The sequence below is a fragment of the Mesocricetus auratus genome, unplaced genomic scaffold (assembly GCF_017639785.1).
Source record: "Mesocricetus auratus isolate SY011 unplaced genomic scaffold, BCM_Maur_2.0 Super-Scaffold_100020, whole genome shotgun sequence".
NCBI classification, from domain to species: Eukaryota; Metazoa; Chordata; class Mammalia; order Rodentia; family Cricetidae; genus Mesocricetus; species Mesocricetus auratus.
The window spans coordinates 39,849,402-39,863,614 of record NW_024429201.1 but is presented as its reverse complement, the minus strand read 5'-3'; the positions used below and the strand labels follow the sequence as shown (position 1 = coordinate 39,863,614).

Below are 14,213 nucleotides of genomic sequence, written 5' to 3'. Positions count from 1 at the left end.
CATCTGCTCCACTATGTTCATAGCAGCATTATTTGTAATAGTCAGAACTTGGAAGCAACCTAGATGCCCCTCAACCAAAGAGTGGATAGAGAAAATGTGGTACTAATGGAGTACTATTCAGCAGAAAAAAAGTAATGGAATCCTGAGATTCGCAGGCAAATGGATGACACTAGAAGAAACCATCCTGAGTGAGGTAACCCAGTCACAAAAAGAGAAACATGGCATGCACTCTCTCATATATGGATTTTATATGGATCTAGGGAGTGTCAGCCTACAATCCCATGACCAGAGAATCTGGGAAACAGAACCTTCATTCAATGGCTGCTGGAAGCAGAGGCAGACTCCCACAGCTAAACACTGAGCTGAAATCAAGGAATCCAGTGACAGAGAGGGAGGATTGATGAGCAAAGGGGTTAAGACTGGGTTGGTTTAACCCCCAGAAACAGCTGACCTGACAAGGGTTAGCTCTTGAATCCCAGACTGATGGCTGGGATTCCAGCGTGGGACTGATCAAGACCCTCTGAAAGTGGGTGTCATTGAGGAGGCCTAGGTAATCTATTGGGCCTTGGGGAGTAGATCAGTATTCATCCCGGTTATACAAAGGGATTTTGGGCACCCATCCAATAATGAGAGATGCACTCTCACCCTGGACTCCCAGGGGAGGGTCTAGGCCCTGCCCTGGATGAAATGACAGACTATGGACACCCCCATGGAGGACCTCACCCTCCCTGGGGAAATGAAGGGATATTGGAGATATTGGTGGGAGGGCGTGGGAGGAGGGGAGGGAAAGAGAGAGGGACCTGGAATTGACATGTGAAGCAACCTTGTTTCTAACTTAAATTTAAATTTAAAAATAAAAATTAAAAAAAGAGTGATCAGTATGGGAAGATGATTCCGCAGAAGCATTGATGTGTGCAGGCTGTGTACATCCTCACTGCCTTAGGACCTCATTCAGACCACCCCATAGGCAGGCAGAGCAGGCCTCCTCATGTAGACAGGTTATTGTGTGGATTCCTACAATGGGGTATTGTTTGAGCCCCTCATATTGAGAACAGTACTCAGATTCCCCACATTGGGAATGTAATACTGGGCTCCCCACACTGGAATGTTATTTGTGATCCACACATTGGGGCACTATTTTGGTGCCTTACATTGGAATACTCTTTGAGTTCCCCATGCTGGGGTTACATGGGAAACCTTTACTGTGGAAGATGCTTACATCAGTTACAACAGTAACATCTTCTGGTCCTAAAATCCCCAAATGCTCCAAACATTGTGAAATATAACCTAGGGGTTAGGAAGGATGCTTGTCTTGATGAGGAGAAAGTCGGCTGCTGACTTATGTCTCTCTTGTACTGTCAGGGACATGTTCATTGCTACATTGGCTCCAGGACCCATATATGTCCTGCCTGCCTGTCCATTGGTCTAGGGAGGTGACCTCCAGGGGAAAAAAATGTCTTATCTGCAACAATCGGCACAAAACATAGAGAAATAACTACTTTCATTCAGGGTCAGAAAATAACAAAGTTTAAAAAGTGAACAGTAAAAATGTGGTATACACACACACACAGATATAACAGCAAAATGGTCATGCAGATAATAAATAACACTGGGGTGCCCAGCCCTGGTTATTACAACTACAACACGACCTCTCTCCCTCTCTATATATTCATATATAATATATGCATATATTGTATGTGTGTATATAAATGCATATGTGTATATACATATATGAGAACATTTTTAACATGACTTAACATGTACTAAACTTGTTGTTTGATAGCTCCATGCATGTAGAAATGTAGAAAGTGCACTCTGATTGCCTTCACCCCAAACATGTCTTACCTGTCAATCCCCTCTCCCCTTTACAAGTTCTTGTCCTGCATCCATGTCTTTATGGTTTGGAACCTACCAGTCCTCCTGTGTGACCATGTGTTTAGATCTCTTCATTAGAGCCTGGCAGGCTCATCAGTGGGTTCACAATGGAAAGCATTGACTTCCTCTACCCCAGAATCCTTCAGTAGCCAATAGTTCAATGGGGAGGGGGCTGACTCTATGTAACCCTCCTGGCAATGACTGATGGTTGACAGGCCTAATATTATACAAGCTCCATGTAAGTGGCAGTGGTTGATGGGAGATCATTATTTAAAGGCTGTGTCATGCCCTGAAGATAGCATTTCATAGTCCTTTATAGGACAACATTCTAGATGGATGAAAGAAAAAGAACTGGGAAAGCACATATAGATGACACAGAACATGAATCCTTTTTGGGTTGAACAGATGCTTGAGAATTGGAAGATAATTTCAGAAAAATTTGGTCTTATTTTTTGTTCTTACTGCAGCGGATTAAATTTTAGTAATATTCTTCCCCAAATGCCCATCCCAAGCAACTTGCAAACTACTCTACCAGCATACCAAATGCAGTGAAAAGAATACCACTCACCAAGTATTACAACAAAACTCTTGAGGAAGGTTCCTGTTGGTTACCTGCTCATCTATGAACCAATCAAAGTTGATGAGTGCTGTCAGACCAATCAGCCAGTCCTTGGCTGCATGCCCACTCCAGGTAATTGAGTTAGAGTCCCTCAAACAAACAGACGGTGTGTGCTGGAAGAAGAAGACAAAGAAGGTAGGTATGGACAATGGTGACTAGGTAAATAAAAATAAATTTGGTTGAAATTGATTTTATGAAGAAAAACTAGCAAGTGATTTCTGCATAAAAATCTATGGTATTGGTTTTTAATTTCCAGATAAAAGTGGGTTCTTAAAAGCAAATCCAAGAAGTAAAATTATAAAACAGAAATGATAAACTTACAAATGAGCAAGAATAAGGAAATTACTCTTTCCCAATGGCCCTAGATTATATTAATAGAAGATATTAAAATATTAAGAGGCATGTGTTGATACTGTCTTTAACTCCGTACACATTTTTATTTATTATGATTTTCTGTATATTATACAAGAAGATATGAATGCTTTCTCAATTCCACATACCACAAATATCAGTGATGCCTGAACTCTGGTTACTGATCTTTAAAGGAATCCATAATGGAGTCAGAAGAGGGATGACAAGTGCAATTGAAATAGCTTTGTTGTTGTATAATTACTTATAAGGTTTACTCAAAGAACTAATTGAAAATTTGCTTCATTTTGAAATGATTGTGTCAGTATATTTAGGAAATGCTCACAGTTTGTCTTTCAGAATTGATTTCATGATTCAAAGAACAAGTGAATTTTTTTCATAGTAAACTTTTAGTTTTCTGTGCTATGTAGACTTTAAAAATATGTCTTGAATGTACGTAATTTTTTTCTTTGTTTTTTGAGACAGGGTTTCTCTGTATTGCTTTGGAGCCTGTTCTAGAACTCCATCTGTAGACCAGAGCTGGCTTCGAACTCACAGAGATCTGCTTGCCTCTGCCTCCTGAGTGCTGGGATTAAAGGCGTGAGCCACCAATGCCCGGCTTGAATGTGCATAATTTTACATGAGGAATATAGACAAAAATATTTCCTTAAGAGAAAAAGAATTATGACATGCAGGAACATTGGCCTCACCTCTTTAAATGATGCCCTTATGGTCCTTGTCACAGATAATTTTTCAGTAGCTACCCAAAGGTATATCTGAAACCGTGAAGTTGAATGATTGTAGCCCTCAAGGATCATGCTGTTTCTAAGGTGCAAATCGTGAATACGTGTGTGTCATAGGACAACGCTGAAGGAAGTGACAAGGTGATGACCATATCCACTGATCACCACATTTCCATTCTTTTGAAGGACAAGCTACTAGTGTGGAAAAAGACCAGAAGGAAGGCTGCAGTGTGGTGGAAGCCATCTTTAAAGTTATGTACCATTGCCACTTGTCTCCACAAGCATTTGGAGATGTCTTCATGAGCTACATGGAGGAGGAGCAGCTCTTGGACTTTTTGTACACCATTCCAGGTATGAGAGGCTTGGCACGTATAAGATAAATGCTTTATTGATACTTATGTTGTCTTTAGTGTGTTTTCAAAGTTTGATAGATACCAGTTTTTCTGACTCTTGTTTGTAAAAGTTTCCATGCATCTTTTTATTATAAAGGATTCTGTTTAGAACCATTAACCACTTACCTCCTGTCAAATGTAATGTAGTGAGGTAAGGCAGAAAGAAGAGAGAGGTGAAGGAAAAATTATTGAATGAAGGTTCTCTTTCCTAACTTTAAGAAAGTATCCTATAATAATCCTTAAGTTTGTATTTGGTGTACATTGCGTTTTGCTTTTTAGCGTGTTAGATCTTAATAAGATGCACAAGTATCTGGAGAAAACTGAGTTTTCCTTTGCCAGTAGTTACCAGTTGGAGATAGCTTCTGGGTTAGGGATGGGAGATCACGTCCACGTCCCACTGTTAGCACTGTGTCCCCAACTGGCTTGTAAGGGTGCAGACACTGTGCACGGTGCCACTGTGTCTGTAAGTTCACACATGTATCAGTCCTGTTGTGTCAGGAAGGCATTGTTCCCTTGGTGTCATCCATCCCCACTGGCTCTTAGAATCTTTTCCTGAGCACAAGGGGAGGAGTTTAATGAAGACTTACTATTTAGGACTGGGTGTTTCAAGGTTTGTCACTAAGTACATTTGCTGCTTGTGGGTCTTTGTATTTGTTCCCTTATACTGAAGGTAGAAACTGCTCTAATGATGACTGAGCAAGGCACTGCTCTATGAGTGTAGCAGAGTGTCATTATATTACTACGCTGCTTTAGCTGAACAACAGTTTCTGGTCCCGTGGCCTATCCTGCCCCAGGTTTATGGCTACCTGACCATTGCCAGGTGTGGATTCCATCTCATAGAGTGAGCCTGTAATTGTAGGTCATTTTCTTGATTATTGATGGATGTAGGGGGCCCAGTCCACAGTGAACACTGCCATTCAGGGCAGGAGGTCCTGCGTTGAGTGAGAGAGCAGGCTGAGCAAGATGAGGAAGAAGGCAGTAGGCATGTTCTCCCAGTCTCTGCTTCAGCGCTAGCCTGGACCCCTAGCACGCTTGAGTAGCTGTCGTGACTCTCTCGGGTCCTGATAGTACCTGACAGCGTGAAGGAGACAAACACTTTCTTCCCCAGGCTGCTTTTGGCCCTGGTGTTTTATCACAGCAATAGAAAGCGAACTAGGAAATTAATAAACAAAACTACCGGTCATTTTTTTTTTTTTGGTTTTACAAGACAAGGTTTCTCTCTATTGTTTTGGAGGCTGTCTGTCCAGCCTGGCCTGGAACTCACAGAGATCTGCCTGCGTCTGCCTCCTGAGTGCTGGGATTAAAGGCGTGCGCCACCACCGCCCGGCTCTACCGGTCATTTTGATTTAGAAATGGTCGTTTATTATTATGAAAATAATGCTTCCCTCTTCAACATTACCGTGCCTTCTCATTCCTTTGTTACAAGTACAATTTTTTTTTGGAAATTACTACTGTGTGTGTGCTTGTATGTGCTTATGTGCATGCATAATTGCCACACTGTGTGCGTGTGTGTGTGTGTGTGTGTGTGTGTATACATGAATATATGCCACAGTGTGGGGGTGCTGTGTGTACTTATGTGTGTGTACACACATTTATACCAGCGTGTGCATGTGTGTGTGCATATGTACATGCATATATGCCACAGTGTGTAGGTGTGTATGTGTGTGTGCATATGTGCCACTGAGTGTGTTTGAGTATGCATCTATGCCACAGCATTGTGTGTGTGCATGCGTGTGCATGCATGCATGTGTGCGTGCGTGTTTGTGCGTGTGTGTTTGCGTGTGTGCGTGCCCATGTGTGTTGGTCAGGGAAAGTCGTTTGAGGGTTGATTTTCTCCTTCCCCTAGTTGTAAGACAAGCTCTCCTCTGTTTTCTGCTGCACTGTCACACACTGCAGCCTGCTTGCTCCTCAAGCTTCCAGATAATTCTTCCATGTCTCTGTCTCTCACCTTACATATAAATGCTGGAATTCCAGACATGTGCTTTGTGTTCTGGTTTTATGTGGGTTCTGAGGATTGAAGAAACAAATTCTTGGCTGTCAGGCTTCTGTGGTTAGCATTTTCACCCAGGAATGACAATAATATGCTTTCCCACTTGTGTCCAGCAAAGAGGAATGGTAAAGTCAGGATGCTGAGCATCTGAGAGGCTTATGCAGGGCCCACCTGTAGGCCAGGTAAATTTCACACATTGCTTCATCTACAATGGAAGTGCTCATTTAATGTCTTGGAGAGAATGTGGTGGGAGCTTAGAGGCTACTGTCATTATTGTTTCCTTCCATTGCTCTTCGACACCGACTGTGTCTCTCTTTCAGCCTGAGTGATTTCTTGTGCACATCTTTGGTATCAGTGAGTGTCACTATTTCCTGGGCTCTGTGGGGAAGATCTTACCAGTTAAGAGTCGTGGTGTTCCTGGGCTTCCTGATTGTTCCACGTATGACTTTTATCTCACTGGACTATCTGAAGTTATTACTTTTAATATTCTCTGGTCGTTATCCTTAAGACACTGCTCTAGATGATTTTGTATAATGGTTTCAAAACACAGAATCTATTGTGTGAAGATTATGTGACAATTATCCCTTTTAAATTTTTGGCTCTTAGGTTTTTTGGTTTTTGTGGGTTTTTTTTTTTTTTGCATTCTTTTACTGCTTTCCCCAAAGGAGAGGGATATTTCTTAGTACAAAACTAACCTAGGACTGCTTTACTTTGGATTTGGTTGTTAAGGAGCAGAAGTTAAACAACCCTTAAAACCCACCATCCCCTGGTGTTTTACCTCCTTTTGAATTCTCTCAAAAGATTATAATCAGTTAGCCTCATACTTCAAACACTATTCACTCTTCAAGTGCTGAATTCTTAAAGCGTTGTCCATGACACGGAACTGTACTACCACAGAGAGATGAGGCCTTCATCCCTGTCCTCTTCACACACGTTTGTGGAGGTCACAGGGGTTTGTGACTTTGCCTTTTCTCTCCCAAATTGTTCAGAAAGCTTTCTGTGATTCCTTTGCTGATCTTGGTTATTTATGACATGCTGAAAAGATGATATCTAAGTTCGTGACAAAGTGAGCTTGTTCTATGACTCCTGTTCAGCTTGAAAATATAGTGCTGAACAGGAGTAATGTATCCATTTCTTCAGGATACGGCTCTTCAGAGACTGACTAAGCCCCAGTAACTGGTCTCACATCCACGTAAATACAGACATCACTAAGTGGACCCAATGAGTTGTATTAAAAACAAAAGTTGGCTGAGAAAAGTGGTGGCGGAAAGGATGGGGGAGAATTAAAGGGAGGAGAATGGGGACAATGGATTTGATGACAATATGCATGTATGAAATCCTCAAATAACAAAAAAAAAGGAAATACAGTTGAAGCATAACAGGGTTGTACTTTTATACAAATATAATTTACCTACCTACATCAACTTACTAGTACACCATTTTAGAATTTCACTTTTTCCCTTCTGATAAGGCTGGGAAGGATTCCAGCCTAGCTCACCAGACAGATCAGAGTCTTGCAGAATGACAAAGGGAGAGGAGTGCTGCTTCCCAGTGCTGAGTAAACCCGTGAAGAAGACACTCAGAGAGCCCAGGGCTACCTCAGTAAGATGGACAGATTCAAAGCAAAATAACAAACAAATAACAAAAACAGATCTCCTGACTGATAGGCCAGCGTCTCTGTATAATTGTTTCTGTTAAAGTTTAACATTTGTTATTGCACACATGAATTTGAAGATGAAATATAAGATCTATTTTATAATCAGAAACTTAACATCTAATTCCTTAGAAAGAACATGAGCTAGGGAGGGAAACCAAGAATGACAATCTTGAGGCCTGGGTGGGCACAAGGAGGACAGTCACAGATCTGCCCCAAGCCTCTTGGCCTGGGCTGGCAGAGAGCAACCACAAGTGTAGGCTCCAGGTGGTCGGGGACCATTGTGGTCTGCAAGTACTTGGTGGGGACATGAGAGGGAGGGGCAGGATGGTATACATTCTAGGAGGAGAGGCAGATCTGTAAGGAAAGGACTGATATGGGTGGTCTGCTTGTCATCTGGGCCCTGGTGATGTCAGGGCCTGGGCTGCTGCCAAAGGCCTTGTGTTGGTCCATGGCCCTGATAAAGCAGTGGTGGTCTGTGTTGATGTCCATGGTCCTGTTACCACCCGTGACCATGTCAGTGTCCGGGGGATATTCCCCCACAGGAGCCATGCCAATCTAAGAGGCCCATGCTTGTTAAGAGAAGCTTTTCCTTGCTAGCCGCTTTGGTTTATCCCCCGCCATCCGCCAGGGCTCTGCCACTTTCTAGTCCCCAAATAAACACACAGGACGCTGTATTAATTATGAAGCTGTTGGCCTTGCTTGTTTCTTACTGGCTAGCTCTGCTTTAAGTAATTACCCCATAATTGTTAATCTAAGTATGTCTCTTACCGGAGAATAGTTCCGGGCTTCCTACCCCAATGGCGTTACATCTCGAACTCTCCTGTGTTTCTCCTTCCCAGAATCCTCCTGGACTCCTAGCCCCACCTATCTAGATTCCTATAGGCTCAACAGTACTTTATTGACAAATAACAGGCAAATAACAGGACTTCCCCAACACATGCTGCCACCTGGGACCATGGTGACATCTAGCCTGGACTGTTGCTGAGGGCCATGTCTGAGTCCATGGTCTTGTTGCAGCTGGGCTCTGTGTTCACATCAGTGGCTCCTGTTGCTACCATACAGCAGTCCATAATCTGGGCCAGCACCTGAGGCCATGTTGGTTTTTGAGTAACTAGCTACCACCAGAATCATACAGATCTGGAAGCACTGTGCCACTAGAGCGGAAATGTGACCTAGGGCCATGTCTGGGTCCAAGGCCCTACTGTAGCCAGGGTTTGTGTTGATATCCATAGTTCCTATTACCATTGAAGACCAAGGGGCTGCCACCTGGGGACATGTTGGTGTTCAACGACAATGCTGCCACTGGAACCACACAGATCTGGGTGACCTGTGATGCCAACTAGTGCCATGTTGACATCTGGGCCTGGGATGCTGTCAAGGACCATGTCTGGGTCCATAGTCCTACAGCAGCCTGGGTCTGTGATGACATCCATGGCCCATATTGCCACCCTAGGCCACACGGATGCCCAGGATCTTGGCTACCACTTGTGTCCTAGGGCTATGCCTCCTCTCAGCCCACATAGACTTGAGTGGTGTTCTATGGGCCTGAGCTGTGCCAAGGGCCATGGGTGAATCCATGACCCTGCTGCATCCTCTGTCTCTGTTGATGTCTGTGGCTCCTGTCACTGTCAAAGGCAGTGAGGTATATTTTACTGGATTTCATCACACACACCTAAGCACAATAAATAACATAAAATTAAAATGAAATCCTTCTTGTGTACATGTTTGTCTTACTGGTTGATAAAGAAAGCACTGTTGGCCAATAGGGAAACAAGATAGGTGGAATTAGGAGTCCAGGAGGATTCTGGGAAATGTAGTAAAGGATAGGAATTCGCTATGTGATCCCGGAAAGAGAGGCTAGCGTCCTTGGTAAGATAAGACCTTAAGTTAATACTTAAGACAGAACTAGCCAATGAGAAGCCCTGGACATTGTCCAACAGCACTGTAACTAATAGGGTCTCTGTGTGTTATTTGGGGTTGATGCAGCTTTGGGACCAGGATGGCAGGAAGAATCTTCATTACAAAATGGCGCCTGGACTTGGGGCACAAATTTCCACTTAACAAAAAGTTTAAAAAGGTATTTTTAAAAAACAGAAGAACAGAGAGAAGCATGGCTTCTTGGTAGCAGCATTTTTCTCGGATGGGCTCTGTTTTGCTAGGGACAAGCAGAGACTCATTCGGCTCTCTTAAGGGAGTCTTCCTGACTCAGCATAAGCAGCAAAAAAGCCCACAGGGCTGTTTAAGAGGCCCCACTACCAAAGAAGAATGGTGTGTATGAGCAGCTGGCAGTGGCAGTGACTACATCTCCAAGCCGGCACCATGATGCTTGATGTCGGCATAGATTAAGGCGGTGAGCACAGCTCCCATTTCTGGCAATAAACTTATACATGCCATGTTGGAAAGTCAGTGGCTAAAATAACTGCGGCTTTAATTTTAGCAATGTTGAACAGATTAAAGACATATGGCCAGAAAAACATAAAGATTTACAGTAAAGTCAGATTCAGATGAAGTAAAACCTCTAAAAGGTTTTCAGTGTATTTAAAAATATATGTAGGCTTGGGAGAGAAAAAGAAACAGGATAGCGGTTAAAAAAAGAAGAAAGAAAGGAAGAAAGGAATAAAGAAGGAGAGTAACTGGGTATGGTGGCGCACACCTTTAATCCCAGCACTCGGGAGGCAGAGGCAAGCAGATCTCTGTGAGTTCCAGGCCAGCCTGTCTCAAAAACCCTGTCTCAAAAAGGTAAAAAGTAAAAGTAAAAGATATAGAGTAATGATAAAAGCCACATGCTGATGGAAAATACAGAGAGTCTGGATACTAGATACTGTGTGCTATTGTGTTGCCTTTCAGTTGTTCAGTTGCTAAGGAAAGAACAACACCTGCTAATACACACTTGATTATAAATGCTGCTAAATTAATCCAGTTTATATATTTTGAAAATACGTTGACTTCTAAATTTAAGGACAGGTTACTTGGGAAAAGAGTTTTTGCTTTGTGTTTCCACAGAAAATGAAAAGCTATGGATTCCTTCCAGACTTATATGGTTTGATGAAGCAAGACCCCCTGAAGCAGTGGCCCAGGTGATCCAACATCCCAAAACAGCTGAGATTATGCAGTTACAAACCACTATAGTCAGGATTTCTGGATCTTGTTAGGATCTCCAAGACAGCGCCCTCTAATAGCCGGAAGTAGTTTATAGAGAATAATGCCCACATTCCCAAATATTGTTCATAAATGTTTGTTTTCATTTATACAGGGTTGGTCATAAATGGTAATGATCAAAGTCATTCTCTTTCTGAAGGGAAAAAAGGGAATATGGTATAGAAATGAATACTTTGTATTGGTATGGATTTTCATTCATTGATTCAAATTTAAGGTCAATTTTGTGATAAATATATTTCTCCTCTTGTTTAGATATTGTGTTTGTATAACTCATTTAAAAATGTTATGTATAATTAAATACAGATTATAGTTACCTATAATAGTCAAAACTTATAGTTAGGTTTTCTAGATATACAGAGATGTATCTGAGATGGATAGATATTCTTCAAACCTTTCAAAGGCCCACAGGATATGTAGCATTTAAATGGTTTGGGGTCTTTCATGATAGTGAGACACTACTACTCCTGGCACATCAATTATGTCTGAGAGGAAGATGGGCATTGAAGAAACTCCTCATGGAGTTCGCTTTCAACATGGTAAGACTAGTCATTTGGGCAAAAAACTACTCTTATTTGAACTCTTTGACTGTTGCTGTATAAACTGGACATACAGGACCCACAGGAAAGTGAGTGCTAAACTTTCAAAACAAGATAGACAGTCCTGAAGGGTTCCTGCTTCATGGAAGAGTCTGCCAGACACTCTGCAGGACACAGAAAAATGACTGACAGGCTGCCAATGCAGGTGGACAGTTTAAAATTTCCTGCTTTTGCTGAGAAGTCTTCCAGAGACACTGTGGCCTATGGACTGAAGATGGATGCCCTAACATTTCAGAGGAACTTTGAGTGACTGTCCAGGTAGCGAGATATCTCTGTCAATTCTAGTATTTATATATTATCCTTCTGTGGTCTTTGATGGAGTTGAAGACAGATAGTTATAATTATAATTTTCCTTAGTTATTATAAAAGATAAGCTACATATAAAACTTTAGACTCTCACAGACATGATAGATGATAAAACTTTTTGAAATCTTACTAAATGTTAATGAGCTAAATATTGTAACTATAGTTCTTATTTGATAACTGTTCTGTTATATATAATTTGACTATGTTAAAGTTAAAACCTTTCTTTTTATTTGGAAAGAAAAGAGGAGATTATGGGGGAAGTCCTTCTGTGTATATGTTTGTCTTATTTGTTGAATAAAGCACTGTTGGCCAATAGAGAAGCAGGATAGATGGGACTAGGAGTCGAGGAGGATTCTGGGAAACAGAGGCACAGTCAGTCACCATGTAGGATTCAAGAGGAGTGAGAGGTCCGGACCCTTTCTCCAGCAAGAGAAGACCATGTGTAAATACTCAGATTAGCAGTATTTAAGTCAGAGCTAGACAACAAGAAACCATATCAAACTGCCAACAGCTTCATAATTAATATAGAGTCCTATGTGTTCATTTGGGACTGACACGGCTCTGGAACCAGGCTGGCAGGAAGAATCTCATTGCAGGCACCTTTACCTACTGAGCCTTGTGTTGGTACCTTTATTTTAATTAAAATTTGCAGTTCTGGCGCTCAAACCAAGAGGGCAGTGTATGTGAGGCAGGCATTCCACTAATAGCATTATAACTGGATTATTAAAATTAATTATAATAGATTATATCTTGACAAGCTATAACTCCAGACTTATTGGACTTTTGTTTTGCATTTCCCCAAAGATTAATGAGTGATCTTAAGCAAAAAAATTAAAAACATCTGAGTTGTTTTACTTTACAGAGGAAAAGGGGTTATTGCTCCCATTTTGAAGAGGAGCAAATGGAGCTATAAAGAGATTAAGACGGTTAACTAAAGTCTTACCTAGTAAGCTGCAAAGCTAGAATGGAACTTATTCTTGGAGTTGGAGGTAAGTATTAGAAGAGTATTTTTCATGAGTTGTGAGACCAGAAAGTAACTGTGTTCTAGACTGGGAAGGGAAGGTTCATGGGAACATGTGACAAAATCTGAAATGCATCAACCACATGAGTGAAAAATGAAGGGGCATGCTCCTATTGTGGTTAGGGAAGTTGGTGTTCCAGATGTGGAATACACTGTAATCTAAACAAGCTGGCTGTCATGTTTTCAGGGGAGGTTGTGAATGCACTAATATAGAATGGAGTATCATGAGTAAATTTCTACTAGCTAAAATGTCTAGAACACGATGCTTCAGATATTATCTTTTTAGATTTTAGAATATATCCATGTATATATAATAAAATATCTCAGGGATAGGCTCCAAATGTAAACACAAAATTCATTTATGTTTTATAAGTATCTTATGCACAAAATTTTTAAGTTTTATTCATTTATTATGTTTACTGGTCATTAGAGAAAAAACCAACAAGTTGTTTAATAGGTTAAATATCAATTAAATATGAAGGTAAAACAAACCTTGGGCCAGCAATATGTCAACTAGTAAAGGTGCTGATGACCTGCAGCCCTAGAACACTGGAGGTGGAAAGAGAAAACCAACTTCTGCCTGTTGTCTTCTGACCTTTACACATGTACCTGTATGCACGCATAGATACACAGCACACACACATGCACAAACACACAGCACATACACATGCACACTCACAGATGAAATTTCAAAATTTTAACTAAAACAAACAATGTCTTTCATATAGTTTGTCACGTCTGCTGCGCGGCCTGTGTCCAAGAACATGCGGAGGGTGTCGGGGATTGACAACACAGAGACTCTTTCAACGATGTAAAGAAAACTTTAAGCAGGCCCCAAAAAGTTTCAAGAAAACTTCCTAAGGAAGGCTCCCTCCAGAAAAGCTTCTGCTCTCTCCTCTACCCTCGCTGGTTTTGCTCTGACACCAAAAACTGATCTGGGCATGTCAGAAGAGGCAGTTAGTCTTTGGACAAGGTCGAGGTCAGGGCGGTTTCCGTGGGCAGGCCTTTTCCAGGAACTTATTGCCCCGGGCATTGTATTGTTTTTAGTAAACATGTTTTTAGTAAGACATTGTCTTACAGCTGCCTACTCCCAGGCAGAAGGGGAAGTGGGTCTCTGCTCAAGGTCTGGTGTTCCCACAATTCACCCCTTTTTATTTTCAAATGAGGCACTCCTGGCTTAGGTCAAGTAGGGTCACCCTCCCTTGCCCGTCTTCGGGGGACCTTGAACCCCTGTCTTAGGTGGGAGGGGTCTTCCCCACAGGTTGCCCGTCAACAGAGCGCCCCAACCTTAGAGTCATCTGTAGTAAGGCTTTATGGCTATCGGGATTGCCATGGGCTAAGCTAAGCAATACTTGGTTACGGATCTCTTGCCTCTGGAACAAGGCACGTTTGAGCTCGGCATAAAGCCAGAATGCCTACTGCCACTGCCACCATTTCCAGGACCCCCATTGACATAGCGCCTCTCCATCACCATACCCATCACCAGATCTGGGCCATAACATTCTAC

The 14,213-nt window shown here is 42.0% G+C and overlaps 1 protein-coding gene across 2 annotated transcripts in view; it reads left to right on the top strand.

Moving 5' to 3' along the window:
* The window catches only part of Kiaa0825 (KIAA0825 ortholog), a 446,177-nt gene that overhangs the window by 184,380 nt on the left and 247,584 nt on the right, over positions 1-14,213 (top strand). For both annotated transcript variants that reach the window (XM_040729084.1, XM_013125179.3), the window contains one exon: positions 3,772-3,936. In XM_040729084.1, the coding sequence (XP_040585018.1) occupies positions 3,772-3,936 (165 nt within the window). The remainder of the gene's footprint in view (positions 1-3,771; positions 3,937-14,213) is intronic.